Below are 20,703 nucleotides of genomic sequence, written 5' to 3'. Positions count from 1 at the left end.
ATAAGTTTAGTGAGGAGATCTTCTTCAAAATCTTTTTCATTCTCTTCATCTTCTAGGTCTTCTTTAGCCTTGATGTCATCATTTTCATTTTCAGCTTCTATGATGGGTTCTGAATTTTCTTCTTGGTTTCCATCATCTTCTTGACTAGTGGTCATGGTCAATGCTCCTTTTGAGTGAAGGTCATGAAGTTTGTCCCATATACCCTTCGCTGACGAACATTTTCCTAAATTGTTCTTTATAGAATCTGGTAGCCCATTCAAGATTGCTTTCATTGCTCTTATATTATGTTCCTTGGATTCTCCATCCATCATGCTATCAACAATCACCGATTTCCAAACTTCAATGCCTTGAGTCTTTAATAAATTCCTCATTCTTGCTTCCCATATATCAAAGTTTCCATTGAACCATGGAGCCTTCACAAATTGATTGATTTCTATTTCAGTGGTAGAGGGAGACACATCTTTAGGACGATTGGAGACTTTCTTCCTTGGCTTCGCCATTTGTGTTCTAATGATTAACCTTCAAGCTATTAGGCTTTCAGTGAAGGTACTGGTTCTGATACCAATTGTTGGAATACTGAGGGGGGGTGAATCAATATTCCTTTTCAATTGTTATTTTTACCAGTTACATCATTTGTATTTAGAACACAAAATGAACAATAGGAATAGATGCTTTTATTAATATAATCTTTACAATAAATCAGGTACAATATATATAAGGCTCCAACCTATTGCAAAGCACCAACTTGGACTTTTTGTGAGGCTCCAACCTCCAGGGCACCAACCCTATCTTGTCAATGCACCAACCTTGGATTTAGGAGCACCAACTCCAAGGACACCAATCCTTCCAATTCTAAGGCACCAACCCCAAGGGCTCCGACCCTATCTTTGCTTTGTCAATAATTGTTTTCATTGTATTACACTGCTCTCAAAATCTTCTTCACTATGTTCTGTCAATCTACAACTTCATTGTAGTCTCTATGCTACATCATCAATGACAATCTGTCTTCATATGAAGGAGTCTTCACAACTCTTCATATTTCCCACACAAAGTCTGCAAAGTTACCTCATGATGATTTCAAATAGCCATCATGATCTACAATAGTCCTCACACAACTTCAATGTGTATACAATGAACTACACTAAGCTTTGCACAAAAACAACTCTCTGTTTCAAGCCTCTATTCTCACTATCACAGTAAATACTTCAGGAGTGACTGTTTCAGGAGTAACTGCATCAGGAGTGACTTCTTTAGAGGAGTGACTGTTGCGGTTTCATATTGTGCATTCAATTAAAAAAAACCCTATTCATACTTAGATAATCTTCTTAGATCCGTAGAGCGTCCTTTTGAATTGTTATCTTAATCACTGTCAAACACAGGTCTGAGCATTTCAATAAATAACCTAGTCAACAGACTGCTCGACTTTCGACCTCCTTCTTCCGCTGGACCTTTCGGCTTCCTTCTTCGCTCGCTCAACCTTCGGCTTCCACTTTCATTCGCTTAACCCTTGGCTTCCTTTTTTCGCTCGCTTGACCTTCTTCTCTGTGATAGATGCCCGAAATCCATTACTTGAAGTGAAGCATTTCAACTTGTATATATATACCCAAAAGACACATTTATTGGAGGAGAGGCCGACTTCTGATGTTGCATATTAAAATCATTTCAGAAAGGCCCTTTTTTTAATATTCATCCAATAGACATATTATTTACGGAAACCTATAAGAGAGGCTATGCCCACATGAAGGTCCCACATTAATCGCAATCACAACTTTCAGAGGTTTTCACATAACATAGCGATTCCACTACTACCAACGGAGCGAATGCGATATGATCTTAAGCAGTTGTTAATAAACGTGTCGAGTCCACAACCTTATCGCAATCGACAGTTTGACATCCCTTAGAAGCTAGCGATACTACGAATGTGATATTGTATAAAGTCATGTTATAGTGGTGCAGTGGGTCCGCAATATAATATCGCAATCGGAGGTTTTACCATGACATTTATGACCTGCAATATGAATGTTCATACGGCGGATGCGATATAGTATTAAGGTGTATTATAATGGAACCATCGGGTCCGCAGTACATATCGCAATTGGCATTTTAAGGTGACATCCTTTAAGACTTTGCGATATCACAATTCTAATAGGTGGATGCGATGTTTCTTTAGGGCATGTTGTAATAGGACCATCGGGTCCGCAACTTATATATCGCAATCGCAGATTTTGAGTGTGACATTCCTTTAAGACTTGCAATGTGAAGGTTTTGATACACGCGGATGCGATATTACAATACGGCGGTTACCATAACCTGTTTTTGGGTCCGCAATACATATCACAATCGGGGGATTCAACGTGACACATAATAAAATGATAAAGCCACCAATAACCCGCCGATATAATTCCTCTGATGCAATGTTCCTATTTTTCTTCCGATAGTACTTACCCTTGGGCATATGCAAAAAATCTGCTTTGTCTTGGCTTGTCGCTCCTATGGCTTCTCTTCACTCCTATGACTTCCAATACACTGCTCGGATAGCTTTGTTATGCTCCTTCGTTGTTTTCTTCTTATCGGTTCTTCTTGGGCATATATTACATGTGATATCTCTGATATGGCTCTTACTCTTGAGCATATGCGATATTTCAATAAAAACAGTTTGTAACAGATTCTTACTCTTGGCTTGGCTTTCCTGTGGCTTCTTTGTGATTTCTGATGGCTACTCTTTGATGGCTCTTGTTCATATGGCTTCTCTGATATGGCTCTCCTCCTTGGCTTCTTGCTCCTGTTACTTCACGGATCTGCTTCTCTTTAGCTTTCCTCCTTGGGTCTATTACTTCTATTATGTCTGTATATATATATTCATTCTATATGTTGTATTAAGTCCTTGGGTCCTTCATGGGCAACATTATGATCACAAGAATTTTCCATCACAAACACTGCCATATTGACATCAATGACAACCTTGATTAACATGGCTCTGGTATGGACTGAGAGGTTGATTTGGGTCTCTACAACTTCTTCAGGAGTGAAATTTGAGGTCAATTGGTGATTTTAGCGTTTGCAGGGGTCGCAATGGTTTGCAGAGGTTCTCAAAGAAATTTGGCGAAAAAAGGCAAAATAAGGCTTCTCGGCCTTTTTATTGAACAACGATCACTTTTTGGCAGGTAAATTACAAATGAACAGTAGGCGATTTTCGGGTTGGGCGGGGAAATGGTTTCCCAAGCCATCACACCGCTTTTATGGAGGCAGTATTTTGGAGGGGTCACTTGATCTATGTTAGCGCTTGACACGTAGAAAATGGGGTACCGGGCAAAACCACTTTATTTGGTGGGTAAAGGTCAGACATCAGGTGAACCCAATATGGCTGTGGACCGTTGGATGTGGGCGCTGATGATTGGACGACAGTCGGGTGATAGATGTGCGCGGATGAAAGGAGCATAGGTTTCAGGGGGGTCGGGGCTTTAATCCTTGGTGGTTTGGGATTAATTACGAGTTAATCATGGATTTAAATGATCGGGCGGGATTTAATGATGGGATTATTTTAGCTTTACCGCAAAGTGGTGAATTAAGTGGGTTTTGTTGGGAATATGGGGTAAAAGTATAGTTTATAGCTAAACTAAGGGTTGGGGTATTATATACGGGATTTAATTATATATGGGAAAAGGTATATCGAGAGATATAGTATTATGTTAAAAATTAATATGAAATGAAATGAGCGGAGTGAACATACCCCTAAGCATAATGTAATATTTGTGCATTTTATTCACGTACATTTTATATTTAGGATAAAATCTTTTTGTGGGTATTTTGAATGAAATGGAATTTAATATCGGGTTGTTTACTTTTCATAGGCAAATTGAGTTTAACCTTATAAAAAGGGTTTTTATTAAGGCAATGAAGGAAAATGAATTTTATGATGGAATTCTAACACTTGATGATGTCATTAAGCCAAGGGTCCGGTCCCACCAAAATTCAAAGAAATGCTCTGAACCTTTATGGCTTGAAGGATTTTTAGTACTAGAACTTACTTGTGGATGGGGAAATTAGTAAATAAAGGGATGAAATGAATGAAGAGGAGTTACTTAAATCAAGTTGTAAACCATTGTTTTTGCTTTGTTAACTACTCATGCACATTGATGGATATGATTAAGCATGATAAATGTTCTTTTATCCAATCAACTTTATACTTCAACAACCTTTCTTCTACTTACCCATTACTTACCCTAACATTTTTCTTCATTTATTTGGGTGCATTTAGGCTAGCAGACCCCTATCATTCATTTTTTTTTTGAAAAGTAAACTATCTAATTCTAACCTTATATCATCCAAAGGCTCAAATTAAACTGATGAACTTCTTTTATTTTCTCTACCTATCTAATGATCTGTCAAGATTAAACTGTTTGGTCAAATTTTATTCTCTAACTATAAACATATAATTCAAAGAATGAAATAGTCAAGATTAAGCAGTTTGCCTACCATGGGTTGTGGCATGTATGACAAGCTAGACACAACCATTATTTAAGATAGTAAAGCAGTAAAATAGTAATGGCATTTAGACTTGCACACTTTCATGATTTGTTTTTGTTTTTGGGGTTCATATATTTTCATTTTTTGATCTTTTCTTATTTTTTTTGTCCTTTGATATTTCTTTTAGGACATGCCCTCTTTACATTTCATAAATTTTTAATATGTAAAACATTTGCAGAAATCAAAGGTATGTACAATATTACAAGGCTTAACCTTAACCAGTCCAAAATTATGAATCCTATCACTATAGGACTCTAACACACTAGTTATATACTACTGGTTTTAGGCAATCTACTACCAAAAACATAGTCAGTCGTGAGGCCTGATACAATGAAGTTGAACTTACTATCCTGTCAATAGTGAAAAGGGTTATCTTGATGGGCAGGTTTGTGATTTGTTTTATCGGGACTTGTGAACCAACTTTGTTAGTCCCTGGTGCACAGTACACAACAATATAATCAACAACATTAAGGCCTCCACAACGTCTTTCCCTTTAGATCTATTGCCTCTCCCCTTTGGGAGTCTTGTAATGAAATAGATATCTTCTACTTCGATCTGTAAAGCCATTTGATCTATGATGAATCGTTCTTTCTCTGGGTCCTAGTGATGAATTAACATCTCCAATAATTGAGTTTGAGTTCTCATATTGGGCATCATGAAGAATTTGAGCAGTCCACAATTTTTAAATCCATCCAACGATTCTTGATCATCTAAAACCTCATTATCCACATCATTGTGCTCTCTCCCTCCAAACAATATCCATCCTAAAAAATTGATAGATTTCTTTTGATAGAATTTGTTTTTTTTAACTTTACTCTGTGCGTACACAACTTTTGTAAGAGATAGTTGCGTATATATGTGACTTTCCCTTTACTAGCTCGCGTATAAGGCTTTCTATATGCGACTTTCAAAGCCCAGCCCCGCGTACAAAGAGCAATTTAGAAAATTTAAAAATTCTCTCAAAATTTTTTATCAAATGAAAGGGTTTAAGGTTATGAATTACTTGGAGTTCGTGTTTGTCAGATTCGTTGGTGGAATTGATTAGATCGGTTTTGCCCAAATTTGCTCCAAAAGTGCTCTTGTCAACACTTGGATGGTAAAAATGAAATTGTGTATGTCTAAAACTCTATTTTATAATCAAAATTTAAAACCCACTTTCCTAAAGTTCATTTTTTTAACTTTATTATTTTATTTTATGAACTTTTGACCTTTGCTTAGAGTGTTGGGAAAGGTTCTTTTCAAGGTGACGAAGCTTTTTATCACTTTTTTTTTGTTGCTTCAACTCCACGACGTTGACCTATCATAGCATGTATCGCATTTTAAACTGGAATATAGGTTAAGACATATCACTTTTCCATTGCATTATGCATCTTGACCTCATACTGCGATATTTAGCCACAGGGTCGACCCCATTATGTTGCGATTTTTTAACCTCTTTCACTTGTCGTCTTGTAAAATCGTAACATAGTGGTAGAGCCTTTCCTTCCATGGGCTTCCTAGTTAGAACCTCACTAGCATATGTTGCCCATGCTGCAAGTATTGAGTAGGCTCAGGAGTCCTCTTTAGTCCCGCCATGACTTTGCATTGAAGCCTCATTCTTCTTCTTCTTCGCTATTATTTTGGCTTTATACCCTAGAGGCTCCCATGTGTTGAGTTGTACTATTGCATTGCATATTGACCACTTGCACCCCTTTTGGCCTTAATCTGACTTCATTTGGACTTGTGTATAAGCCACTTTTGACCATGACTTTTCTGCAAGTTCAAACCATGCATTCATTAGCCTTTGCAACTTAACACCTTTTTCTGTGGAGGGAACATCCCTCGAGTGTCGATGACTAGCATCTGCCACCTTGCGTTGAGCATAGGAATGTTTCAATCCCAGGAACTAGCGCACTTTCCCTTGACACTCGTTCTCTCCATTGTACTATAGGCATTATTTTATTCTTTTTTCAGGCTTTAAATATGAAAAAGACAAAAAATTAAATACTCCAAAAAGAAGAGTAGGAATGAGACAATTTCTTCATCATTTGATGGCAGCAATAGTCACTTGTGTCGCCCTTGAACAAATCACTTTAAATGAGTATTTCCTCCATCAGAATGGGACTTAGTTTGACTTTAGGGAAGCCATAACCTTGTTCTTGAGTTAGTCCTCCACTGGTTGATTAGTTCTTGAGTCAGTCCTCCATTAGTTGGTTATCTCTTCTAATCATATGGAGAGTTTGTTAATGCCTCGTACATCGCGAACTTATACAAAGTTATTTTATGTTGTCATAAAGTCACATTGAGTCGTGCTTTTGTTCAGAGGAAGTAAATCTATTATTAGCCATTCTACGGTGTCTCTTAACTCATTTTTGTCAGCCATACCCGATCTGTCAAGTTGTTCTCAGCATCACATCAACGACATGGTCCTTTATTCATGTTGGTTAAGAAGGTCCCCATTGACTTCTTACTGGCAGGTTTGCCCTTATCGACTTTGAAAAATTACTCTAAGAGTACACCTAGAGTTTCACCCTGACCCTATTTACATTATTGATAGGTGACCTTGTTCTCAGTGTCGATCAACATTATGGGTCTTTGACTGAGTGGTTTCCCTTATGTTTGACGTCAACTTACGTTATCACACATTGGGATTTGTGCAATTCCTTGGTTTCCATTTGACCCTATTGGTGGATTCCTCACCTTTGTGTTGACTTTCATTATTGGTTGGTTCAAAGGATTTTTGTCGTGTGCTAGCAACATCTTGTGTACGCCAGAAATGTACTTCGGAATGGTTACTTCATCTGAATTCTTCCAAATTATTGGCCTGTGGGTTACACTCGCATTGGTTGATGTGGGATGCCTTAATGCCTTCCTTCCAAAGAATCTTTTCCCATTGACTCCAACTCATTGCTCTAGGAACAAGGTCTAGAGTTTTTTTTTCAATACCTTAAGGTTTGCAGTCATCAGCAACAAACTCCATCACTATCGACAATGAGAATACATCAATGTCTCCTGATTGATAGATTATTTCAAGTGTTCGACTTCAACACATATATTCACACTTGTTAGATTGTACTCGGGTACCTTGACACTCATTATCATTATTGGTAAGTTGTCTCGCGTTTATTAACGGTATACATCAATGGTCGGTAATCAAATTATTTCTCACATGGTTGACTTCAATTCATTTATTCCCATAGTGTAGAAATGTACAATCTACGATCGATGAAGACCTCGGGTTGTGTCAGCATCTTGGTTCACTTGATAGCTCCTTCCGGGTTTTGCCAATGACACCTCTCAGCTTTATATGTTGCAGTCTTTCACAACAGCATCTTATATGTTGGCACCCGAGTTTATGCAGTACCACTATTCCACCTATATGACTTGGTACTTTTATGAGGATCAGTTATGCAACATCATTGATCAGACAGTCTTCTAGCATCATTGATCAGACATTCTTCTATATGTGATATTGAGGCATAAGCTTCGATGTGTTTTTTCACGACCATGATCTGAGGGTCCACTATGTAGTCTTCAGTTTCTTTTATACGCTTATGTATACATTTTGGATATGTTTTATACTTGATCAGTGAACATGCTTTACTACTTCTGAACATGGGTATGCCTGCCTTAGACATGAGTTTTTTTTCTAACTCGTATTCGATGGGTTGGAATCTGGTGATCTCCTCCCAGGTTTTCGGATTAATCCTCTCTCTATACTTAATATATTTTGGCCATCATGTTCCCTTTCTGACCTCATATATTAGGGGGTATCTGTTATAGTATCATTCAACACTCCTGTAGACCTGATGCTCTTTTATGGCCCTAGGTAGTCTCTTTCCCTATGCAAACTTGACTTTATACTTAAAAACAATATCTCAAATTCCATACACCACTTTGCCCATACTAAATCGTGTACATACACAGGTCCTATAACACTATACCCACATATACATTTTAAAATATGGAAAAAAATAAAATGCTATTTTTGGGGTGAAGTTTATGAGTTTTACCGAGAGTCCACCTACAGGAACTCGTGGCCTAACTAAAATAACCAATTTGAGGTGGTATATATCACTGTTGCGAAAATCACGATAATATCGAAAAATCATGAATTTTTTAGTTTGGCGATATTATCGCCTAGTTTTTACGTTAATATTTTATTTATTTATTTATTTATATTTATTTATTTATTATTATATATATATATATATTATTTTATTTTTATTTTTATTTTTTATTTTTTCGCAAAAATTCACGAAAAAATCACGATAACTTGAAATAATCGCGATTTTTATGAAAAAAACCGTGATTTTTGGGAAAAAAAATCTTGATTAAATTTTTTTTTTTTTGGCCAATTTTTTGATGAGGAGGAGGTGACCCAACCTACCCCTGTCACCAGTAGAGAACGTGGTCTACCTCCTATAGCTCCTAGTTCTTCAACTTCTAAAGCACAACAGAGTCCACTGCCAACTCCACCAACATCTACATCTAGAGGGAAAGCTATTGCATTTTCTTGCAAGAGGGGCAAAGGAAATCAGTGGTATTAGTTATTTGGTTCATTTCATTGTATATGACATTATGACTCATGACATGAGATACAATATTATATTTTTTGTTGATATTTTGAGGCTGAGTTGGGACTAAAGAGTCAGGACTGACTATTCAAGACATGATTAACTGTTATGTGTGACGTAGCACTAGAAATGATATTACACATCTTATATATTAGTTCTTTTATCATATTTATGTGTCAATGTATTTATTTTATGTTGTAGATGCTTTAGATATTAAAAAAATTGAAAAAAATGAATATTTTTGTATTTTACAATTTTTTCCTGGTATTTTCCCTCGCCGATATTATCCCGATAACAATTACCGCAACATTGGTATATATACACCCCTTGGGTAGGCCTAATTGATACAAGAAGAAGGATATCGACATTAGTTTTGATTTCTCCCAGATCAAGTTTGTTTTTCCCATGCCTCTTGAACTCCCAGTCTTTAGGAAACTTTGGTTTCCTTTGCATAGATGCTCAGCATCCCTATCTAGCATCTACTTGCACTTATTAAATAGGTTGTTTTCGTGCCTCGGGTTGGATGGATCTGGAGGAAGGCTTCGTCAGTGTCTTTGGCCTAGATTAGGGTGTATCTTTCCTGTACTTATTGATGTTAACCAATAAATAAGCTCGTGTCTTGTTCCCGATAAAGGTTGTCATCTTATGAATGATAGTTTATATGTTTATATATGATGATCTAACATATTAATATGTATGCACATTGAATTGTCTATTATGTATATGCTTATGTGATTGATTTGTAGGTTTGCACATCATGGACGAAGCAAGGGATTTGGACCCTACGAGAACATCTTCAAACGTAGGACCTTTAGGTATGTCTCCAAATCCATGTTTGATAATTCGTATGTTCGGCATGCTTGTTTGAGTGTTCTTGGTTGATTATCTTATCCTGCTATGTTGAGGCTTTCAACCCTTTCCTTAGGGAACTTTTCTTGCCAACAGTGGTGACATGAGTAAGTTGAACAAATTATATGGAATAGTGGTGACATGAGTGAGTTGAACATATTATATAAAAAAGTGGTGACATGAGTAAGTTGAACAAATTATATGGAATAGTGGTGACCGGAGTGAGTTGAACATATTATATAGAAAAGTGGTGACATGTGTGAGATTTCGTTTTCTTGAAAAAATATCTTTATACGAGAGATATACATGTTTCCATTCTCAAAAACTTTTAAACAAAGCTTGAAACCATTATAATGATATCTTGCTATCATTGGGGATGAAGATGAACTTGCCATGGTTTGCTTGCTTTCCCATTGCCCCATCTTACACAGTTCACTCGTCATTAAGCTTTCCCTAGGGAACCCAACCCCGTAAAAGCAAACAATAGACAGGGTTGACAAAAGAAAGAAATCGCCTAACGAAGGAAGCTTGGCGCCAAGGCTGTTGAATATAATCTGAGGCTAGTCGAACACATCGGCTGATTGTTGAACAAGGGGCTGGCTGGGATCATTTTGAGCTCAACATGTTACATGCAGATATTGAGCTCAAGTGGAGAGTATAAAAACATTTCTCCAACCACCCAAGTTATATCCAATTGATGGTGACATGAATGAATTGAACATTTTACCCTACTCTTAAAATATCGGAATACCAAAGCTTCGAACTGAAGACAATATTGATCTTAAAGCATGCTTTTATGCTTTGAAGAAGTATCATGCTATCCCAAATTGACTTAATGGATACCTAAAGTTTTTGTATCAAATCCAAAAGGGATGCTTTCCTTTTAAACTAATGAATAATGCTTTCCGCTGAAAGTATTTTATTCCTCTATTATTACCTTTTGCATTTTGTGGTTTCTCCCCTGAAAATTCGATATTTTATTCTGCATAATTGAATTTTCTTTAAAGTGTTTTATCATCAAATACTTTTATTTTATATTTCGGTAGTGTAATTCTGGTCTTTACAGAAGTTTTCTGAACTTCAATATTAAAACTTCCCACCGTTCATTCCATTTTGTCTTATGAACTGCTTCATGTAATCATTTTATATTGATAAGGATCTCCCTGCAAGAGTTCTCTATACCTGTATCTCTTCTACGGTGTAATTTAGTTCTTCATTTTCGCATCCCATTTTCTCCATGAAAACCCTGACTCATTCATCAGTGAGGATGACTTGGATAATTTTTACCAGGGTATACTTGATAACTCAAATTTCTTTCATTTCAAGTATCTCTCCTCAATGCATCCTTAAAGTTGCATGTCACACAAGATGGGAAATAAATTCTCATCCTTTTAACCTAAGGCAATTCGATGTGCAAGCTAACTATTTACCCCTAGTCACCCTTTTAAAAATAGGCTTTAATGAATAGGCATACAAAATAGTTACACAGCGATGTAAGAAGAGAATCGTCTGAGATCACCTTAGCTATTCTCAACGTGTTCTTTGCAAAAGACCTTGCCATAACTGCCAAGTACATAGATGTACATATTCAAGTAACAAATATCTTTATCACTGAAATAAAACTAAGATTTTCTGATCAGCTTCTGTCAGGAGGACAAGATTTCCAGAATCAAGTAGACACATTTTAAAAAGGATTTGCCGAGACAATAATAACTTGCACAGTTCTTACCTAGAATTAATTAATTTTATTTCATTTCATTTTCTCCAGAGGAATCTGCATACTCACATGACACAGGATTCATTCTGACCACTACCACTTCTAGTGCAATATGCATCCCCCAAGCACAACACACAGGCTGGCTGAGGTTTGAACCAACAACGTGACCAAGAGTGCCTTAATAGTACACTATCACCAACTGATCTACACCCCTGGGAGCCTTACCCATAATTTATTAATAAGCCTTGCAATGCAATAAAATTGCTCAGATACTGGAAAAACATTGACAATAAACATTAACAATACCTTGCATTCCAAGCCCAAAGGAGTATACCAGGCCATAGAGAATTTTACAGTAAACTACATAAGACCCTATCAATGAGGGAAATGAAGTGAAAATACATTTTAATATTTGCTAAAACCAAAATTATTGCATACTCCCAGAACTGCAACATGTACAGTAGTTCCACCTTGGGATGTTAATTCTTCAATCCTCAAAGAATTCCATTCACTTTCCAAGTTATTAGACGCTGTACCTTTAAATGCTCAGTGGTACACAGAACACTTTCTTTATCACTTAAAGTCATGGTTCTGTGGCGATCACAAAGAAATATAGGGCTAGTAATCACTTTTCACTCTGACAGTCAATCATGCACTTGCTATATACATAATGGCTCGCAAACACCTCTTCTATCTTCCAAGAAGAGTTGCAAATGGTGATACTTACTGAGAAACTTCCAGCCCTCGCAGCAATGTAAAGCTTTCATGAGCACAAAGTGAGTGCAGCCTTCCTCATTCCATACGACCTTTTATGTGTCATTTGAAGCTTTGACATATTCTAGATGAGCATTCAAAATGACGCTTGTTAGATGAGCTCGAATATAAGTTCAATATCAAAATGTCCATTCTTTTAGTTTAGAAGGCAGCTGCCAAATCATGAAATGATGGGGAAAGTGTTCCAGCAGCCCAAATTGCATGCCAAAATTCAATAAATCGTCACCTTATGATCAAATTCACAGCTTATTCAAGGCCAGAAGCAAAGAATTCTTGTGCACAATCTATAACATTTATAGGGAATCGGTTATGTTGCATTAAGGCTGGTGAAAGCAATGGATTGTCCTGGTAATCTCTAGCATACTTGAATTCACGTAATTGCATTCCAGCTGGTGAGTTGGTTTTAAGATCCAGCAAGACTGCTGAAATACCATGCTTTGATGAAACTGGAGCAGAAACTTTTTGAGCAATGTCAGGATTTGAGAACTTGGAACATTTTGCTTGATCCATAAAAATTTCTTTGTTTGCTTCAAATAGTTTTCCCTTCACTTCTACCCAGAATGTTAGTTCTTGTACCTATTGATTCCTTTAAAGACAAAACTCCCAGATAAACTATTTTAGTCATAGTTCTATTTGACCTCTTTATGTTTGCATGATCTGAATTCATAAGATGAGTCTTGACCTCCCACTAAGCTGCCAGTGCGAATTACCGGGAATGTCAGCTACTGGTGAATCCCCAGAGGGCTTTCGTGATACATCTTAAGAGCTGAAACCATGGTCTTTTCTCAGTAATTTCTGCATCTCCTCCTCTGATTCTTCTGCTATCACATCCATACTTCCACTCTGATAAGATAAAGATTTGACTGGGCATCTAACTGAATGCCAACCCTTGGAACAAATTTCTGTCTTGAATCAGAAGCAACACTAATGTCTTGTTTAGAAGATTTCAACAGGACAAGCAACATATCCATGCTGTGTTCCTGTTGAACTACATTTTGATTTTGCACACAACCATAACACAGCTAATGGTGTCCCAACTAAGACCGGAGTTAACTGTGGTCACTGAAAATAGCAAATGGCAGGTCACCTATCTGTTCATTGATTGCAACATGTTAGTGTAAGTGACCATCAAGGCTTTTAATAAATTGCAATTCATTTGAAAGGCAATCAATAGAAGGAAATGATTTGTCTTGTTCTTTCATACTCTACTACTACCATGAAGGCTTTTAATAAATTGCAATTCATTTGAAAGAGAATTAATAATAGGAAATGACTTGAATATGTGACATTCAGTGCACACAAAGCAAAGTTGCATAAGATAGTGTATGTCACCTTCTGGAGTATTGTCGGGCTTTTACCCCAGCAAAGAACTGCTTGATTGCCAGAATGAAGCAGTGCAAAATATTCCACGAGTAAAAGAGTTTCAAACAATACTAAAGATACCTGAACCACAAAATCACAACACAATTAGGTTTCCTTCACTTGATGCTGATTCTCAATAACAAAATTGTGTAACAGAGTACAACAAAACATGAAAAGGGATCTTTTGACCTACCCATTTGTGTGTTCAATGTTTCATTTGTCTGCACTCGGCCCTATAATTCAACTCCACACTGTCTAATGCTCCTCACCATCAAAGTGCTCCCCATATATGTTTCCCAACTATATCTGGTACTTACCTACCCAATCCTCCAGAAACTTCAAAAACAATGAAAGGGTCTCTCATGGACTTAATGCACTAGAGTAGTTGACATTTAAATTTTAATCATCAGATTTGTCTTTTCCAAATTTAATGCAAGTGGCATTTCCACAATGTGCAGAAGTCGGTAACAATTAGGACTGGTAAATCCCAAGTGTCCCCAAGTATCGAAAACTGGAAAAGGAACATAGAAGGAAACAAGTATGGTGGAAAGAGAAAATATCAAATGGTTAGGTGGTTTAACCTTAACATTATCATGACATTGGTTACATGTTTAACATATAAGGTCACAGTATTAATGATTCTTGCCTACAATCTTCAGTCCTTCCTAGCTTAAGCCAAGAACTGTGGAAACTCAACAATACAGGCCCTGATGATTCCAATTCCAAATTGAATTCCAAGACAACAGAAAAGTTGTATTCACTTCTTTACTGGAAGCTCCTATCTCCTTTTCTGAATGCCCAATGGACCTCTTCTGATCCTGAGACAAGCGGATTCATAGGCTGCAGTGTTTGGTCTCTTCATCTTTGCATGACTTTTTACTTATCAGGGGCTGCCATATAAAGATTGCATGGCGAAAAGTGAGTTTAACCGATGGCCTTTGTGTTGAAGAATCTAGGGCACATGTAGTTAATGAGATTCTTCTTGACTTGATAACTATTTGTGAGGCATTTTAATTTTCTTATTAGCACAATCTTCTCTTTGATATTATTAGAGTGTGTGTTTCTTATTTCATCAAATAGCTACCAAAGAACAAAAAGACAATAACACAAGATGTTGGCATTTTGCCAGGGCCAAAACCTCTCCCTCTTGGAGAGGAAAACCCGCACATAATTCTTCTTATAGAGATTCCAATTGACGAACACCAAGACCATGAACCTTGACCCACTAGGCCACTCCAAGACCAAGACACCAATCCTCTTCTTTACTGTTGAGATCAACATCATCATTACTGCTTTATTGAGATCATCATCATGATTCCACAGGGGTCCTTACAATTGCACCATTGCTTGCGTCATCACTGTGTCACCGAGGTCTTTCTACTGCTGCATTATCAAAGTTATCATGGAGGTCATTATTGCTGTAACACTGTGATCATGGAGATCATTATGCTGTAACACTGCGATCATCTCTGCACTTTCACGAGATAACAACAAGGTTTATGTATGTATATTGAGAGTATTCCTGTAGGACCACCAAGATCATTATCACTGCTGTTATACCAAGTAGTGTGTGATCTTGCTCAAGACTGTGTGACTGCATTATTGTATGACTGTGTTTCAGTACTGAAATTGTGATTATAAGGAGGCCGAGACACTTATTACTCGCACCGAGATCCTGTACCTTATCACCATGATCCTGTACATTATGCACCCATCCGAAGTTGCAGACTAGTCTGAGATTCTGTCTTCCTTCACCCATCCGAAGTTGCAGATTAGTCTGAGATTCACTGTGCCATCTGAGATCTGTACTTACTGTACCATCCGAAATTGCAGAGTAATCCGAAGTTACTCCTGTGGTTGACTGAGATTCCTGCACCATTTGAAGTTTCAGAGGTATCCGAATTGTCTTTTCTGTGGTGACCCCAGTGGGGTATATATAGTGGTTTTCCCTCCATATTAAGCTGACATGAACCAACGAAGAGGTGTGTCTTTATATGTGAGCCAACATGACTTCATTTAGCTATTTTATTCATTTTTGCAGGCCGACATAACTGTTTTGCTTGCTGCCTTCTTCAAGAGGATTGTGCTTGTCTTGGAGGGCTTTTCTAGACACTAGGTTCACTCATATACATTACCTATATGCTCAAGAAGAGCTCTTTAGACATGTCTTTGACTCTTTGACTTTCCTAGACCTATGGAATGAGCAAGAATTAGAAACTCATTCGTATAATTTACAAAAACATTATTTCTTTTTCTTGACAACTACAAAGATCAAAACTACATTTGTAAATACCAAACCTAGTTACACTTTCTTCAACACTAATGGTACTTGGTCATTCTCAATCTGAAAAATTTCTCATAAGAAGAATCGGATTGTTAACCCATCTGTATAGCATCATAGTAACCAGCATTGTCACAGCGCAAGGCCTTGACTAACAACTGTGAACATTTCTGAATCTAACAAGTCAGAAATCCTACTGCCGTAAACTGATTTGCATTACCTACTTGTGTTATTCATTTTAACAAGTTATTTTCATAATTTTTCAGAAAATATTAATGCAAATACACTACAGCCTACACCAATATACAGATCAAGTACTAAAAAATAAATGAGACAACCACACAAAGGACACACTTATTTTTAGACTAAATGTCCCCGGAAAAACCCAGTGTGGGAAAACCGATGCAGTAGATATGAGGGTTTTATTATTAAGCAGATCTCTGAATACAACTAGGGTGCCAAATCCAGCTCACCCAACAGAGAATAAACCCGACAGAAGTACCTCTATCCGGAGAAAGATATTTTGGCGGATCCAGTAACTGGATGAACAAACCCCACAGGTGACTGCACTGTCCCCAATGTTGTGTAGCAATGGCTGCTCCCAGCTCTGCACTGGAACTGCGTCACCTACTCTAGGAGTTGTGTGTTGGAATTTCTAAGTCTAACTGTTAGAAACCCTTAATGTACTTTTCTGATTTATTTTTGCCTACTTGTTCTAATTAATTAACAAGTTATTTACCATGTAAATACTGAAAATAAATACAAGTACATGTTCAACACATTACAAATCATCAACCGTTGTTTTTGGACCAATGTCCCCGAAAAAACCCAATGCGGGAAAACCAGTGCAGCTATCTGAGGGTTTGTATTATTAAGTAGTTTCATAATACAATCTGGGTGCCAAAATCGGCTCACCCAACAGAGAATAATCTTGGCAGTAGTACCTCTCAGTTGAAGACAGATGTTCCAGTTGAAACCCTAGATAAACACTCCGATAGCTCCCAACTCCAATTTGCCCCACGAAAAACCCCAGTGTCAGCCTCTAGGGACTGCGTCAGCCCTAGGTCACCTGTTTTGAATGTAATTCAGGAGTCTGCAAAAAGACCAACTTCCTCAAATCATATCTCCGCAAATATCGCGCGAAAAGCTATGAAATTTGGACCCAAGGTTCAGCGCGATTTCTTCTCAAATGGGTTTTTTTTGCGACTTCTGAAACATCACAGAAAAAAAGTTATAGCGAAAATGCCACGATGACCTGTTTGGAGCAGCGAAACCCTAGAATCCAAAGCTCCGATACTAAATGTTATGAAACCAGCACAAGAAAAGATAGAAAAGATAGATCAACGCCTTAGAATTCAGCCTCTTCGAGGGGGCAACCTCCTTTACATTACATAAATGAACAATTCTTTGATGATACAAATGACAAAACCTCCTTTCTATATATAAGAGTCTAAAGAGTCACAATATAATCTAGCCGACCTAACAATAATAATATAAAGCCACAAAAATAACAATAGAGAGATTCTATGGGGCACATAAATAACAACATGGGGGTAATAGGGGCACACCAATATAAATAAGGGGTATAACTACAATAGTAATGGGGTAATCACTAGTATTATAGGGACCCAACACAACGTCACCCTAGCTCATCCTGCGTCAGCCTCTAGAGGCACTGCGTCAGCCCTTAGAGCCTTTGCATCACCCATGCTGGCTCTCTGAGGCACTGCACAGCTCTTGGCTGCCTCTGGCTAGCTCTGCGAGAACCTCTAGCTCGCTCTGCGTCCCTCTCTCCCGACTTCTGCGCTGATACTCCTGGTACTATCTCTGCCTCTCTGCTTCTGTATTCACTGCCCCTCAGCTGCAACTTTGATCACTCTTTCGACTTCCTCAGCAAACCTTGCCCTAGAAAATCGAAATCTTGATCAATTCGGAGTATTCTCCTAGTGACCCTCAAGCCTCCTGTTATACTTTTCTCGTTGACAATTCAATAGCCGAGATTAAGTCTCAATCAACAACTAAGATTATAACTGGTTTGATCTGTGACTTTTGGACTCTTCTAACACAGTTTTATATTAACTCACATTAATATTTTATTTTCCCTAAGTTTAGACTTAGGGACTCCATGAAAATATTAATTATTTTAGTATCTCCCAAACTGTTTAGAATCTACCCAAACCATTTCTGGGTATTGGAGATCTCATGTGCTTTAGCCTCTCCACCAATCTTCGTGGCTAGAGCAAATCCGATGCTACCCCAAATCAACATTCCCTCTTAGCGAGGACTGTGCTCTAGTAATACTCCTCACTGAGCATCACCCTGACCATCTGACATCGGTCCCTGTGCTGATGCTAAGCCTCCCTGCCCAACATCCTCCACATTGATGCATCATGTACTGCTACCCATGGCCCTGCCACTACCACTGCTGCATCCGTACACCAACCCCTCTCATCATGCTACATTGTGTTGCCCATAGCACTGCCACTGCTAACTAATGCACTACAACTCAGTTATTGAGAAGTAAGTAACTGATCTCCCAACTTTGACATCTACGTCAGGGTAGAGACACCCACGAAGCTGAAACTCCCTCTGTCGCTAACAAGTGCTCCCTCTCTGACCTCTGTGTTGCTGTAACCACTCCATGCATCTCGCACTGTTGCCTCACGTTGTCCTAGGAATCCTGCACTGCAGCTCCCTCTATCGCTCCATCCTCATCAATCTCTACTGATATCCGCCAGCACTACTACTCTTCGAGACTCCCGTAGCCAAGTATAATCCGAGAGGTTGGGTACCTCAAGAATCCTACCCCTCATCGCCTGTAGTCCGTCTGACTACAGCTCGACGTCTCCCCACTTCCGCTCAAGTGGCATGTGAGCACTCATGGCACAGTGTTCATCTATCTCCACTTCCTTCTCCGCCCTTGCTGGTGCTGCCTTAGTCTCGGAAGCCTCTCCTTTGCTATTCTTCCTCAGACACTGGCTCGCATAGTGACCCAGTTCCCCACAGTTGAAGCATTTGACCTTGGAGAGGTCCTTCTTCCGTTTCTCCTGCTTCCCTCAGATGCTAGGGTGCCATCCTCCTCTTCCTCCTTGATTCTGATCCCCTTGCCGCTGCTTCCCGCCTTGCTTAGCTTTCTGATCTCTTCTTGGCGAAGAGCAGCCCACATTTCCCCCCAATCTGGAAGGGTCGCCCTACCCAGTATGCTCGGGACAAACACCTCTCAGTCTTCTGAGACTGCATTCAGAGTTGTTCTCACCATCAATTCTTGATCTGGCGTGGCCCCTATGGAAGTCAGTTGATCTCGGATCTCCTTTAATCAACCAAGGAAGTTGTCGATTTGTTCTCCCTTCTACATCTGGTATGACCAGAGCTGATTTTCTAGTAGCATCTTCCTTTGCACAGAAGTATGCTAATACAACTTCTTTAGGGCCTCCCACATCTCATTTGTCGTATTCTTCTCGGCAATGTGTGGTACTACATGGTCCTTGACCCCGTCAAGGATGATGCTCTTGGCCCTCGCCATTGCATCCTCGTACTTATCGTTATCAGCCGAGTCAACTGGGACCGCTATTGTCCTCAAGGCGAAGTGCTTGAGACGGTTCCTGTCTAGAACATATAAGATTCTGGCCTTCCAGACTATGAAGTTTGAGGCTCCATCCAGTCTATCCTGGTCTCTTACCTTGTTCAATGCCATCTCGCTGCTCCTTTACTTCCCTTCTGGAAGTTCTCGGTGTGACTCCCTATGAGCCTCGATTTCCCTCTCGGAAACCCCTCTACCAATGTCGAGATGCCCCCACTGATCCAGATTTCTTGGCTAGAAATCCTCGGTAGCAACTCCCTCCTCCTTGGTCTTGCTCTGTTAGGCACTGTTCTGACTACAGTACCCCACCAACTTCACTCTGCAACTTACCTACAGCCTCCTAAGCCCTAGCAAACTGAAGGTTAGAGCTTCTAGGCTCTGCGCAATCCCAACACCAACAAAATCCGCACCTCCTGGCCATGAGCGTTAATCCTTCTTGACTGAGAAAGATGATCGGGCACTGTGTAGGTCGGGTCTACTCCCCTTTGCCACTGCGCTAATCCTCTTCTCGGCTCAAACTTGATGACGCAGGCATTGCATCACCCCTTCCTTGCTGCTTCTCCGCTAGGAACAGCGTCTGTCACTTTGGACAGTTGTTCCTATTGCTGATGCCCTCAGTTCTCCTGTGATCTGCAACCACCCTCTCATACCATGTTGGAATTTCCAAGTCTAATTGTTAAAACCCTTCATGTACTTTTTTGATTTATTTCTGCCTACTTCTTCTGATTAATTAACAAGTTATTTACCATGTAAATACTAAAAATAAATACAAGTACATGCTCAACACATTACAGATCATCAACTGAAGGAAACAAAACAAGCACACAAGTAACACCCTTGTTTTTGGACCAATGTCCCCGGAAAAACCCAATGCAAAAAAACCGGTGTAGCGATATGAGGGTTTGTATTATTAAGCAGTTTCAGAATACAATCTGGGTGCCAAAACCGTTTCACCCAACAGAGAATAATCTCGGCAGTAGTACCTCTCAGTCGAAGACAGATGTTCCGGTCGAAACCTCGGATAAACACTCCGACAGCTCCCAGCTCCAATTTGCCC

At 38.8% G+C, this 20,703-nt stretch overlaps 1 protein-coding gene across 5 annotated transcripts in view; it reads right to left on the bottom strand.

Moving 5' to 3' along the window:
* Positions 1-12,262: 12,262 nt before the first annotated feature.
* The window catches only part of LOC149185264 (uncharacterized), a 361,912-nt gene continuing 353,471 nt past the window's right edge, over positions 12,263-20,703 (bottom strand). For 4 of the 5 annotated variants that reach the window (XR_016257370.1, XR_016257369.1, XR_016257371.1 and 1 more), the window contains 2 exons: positions 13,756-13,866; positions 13,399-13,514 (listed from right to left, as the gene is read on the bottom strand). Coding sequence is in view for 1 of the 5 variants with exons in the window: in XM_089417868.1 (XP_089273994.1) it covers positions 13,473-13,514; positions 13,756-13,866 (153 nt within the window). In the remaining 4 variants the exon portion in view is untranslated. Of the gene's footprint in view, positions 13,515-13,755; positions 13,867-20,703 lie in introns of all 5 variants that reach the window. The other variant, XM_089417868.1, reaches the window with a different exon arrangement.

The sequence above is a fragment of the Pinus tabuliformis genome, chromosome 3_2 (genome assembly GCF_031772625.1).
Source record: "Pinus tabuliformis cultivar Carrire ecotype Pingquan chromosome 3_2, CPIR1, whole genome shotgun sequence".
Lineage (NCBI taxonomy): Eukaryota > Viridiplantae > Streptophyta > Pinopsida > Pinales > Pinaceae > Pinus > Pinus tabuliformis.
Note: the sequence above shows the minus strand (reverse complement) of the source record. Positions and strands in the feature narration are given on the sequence as shown.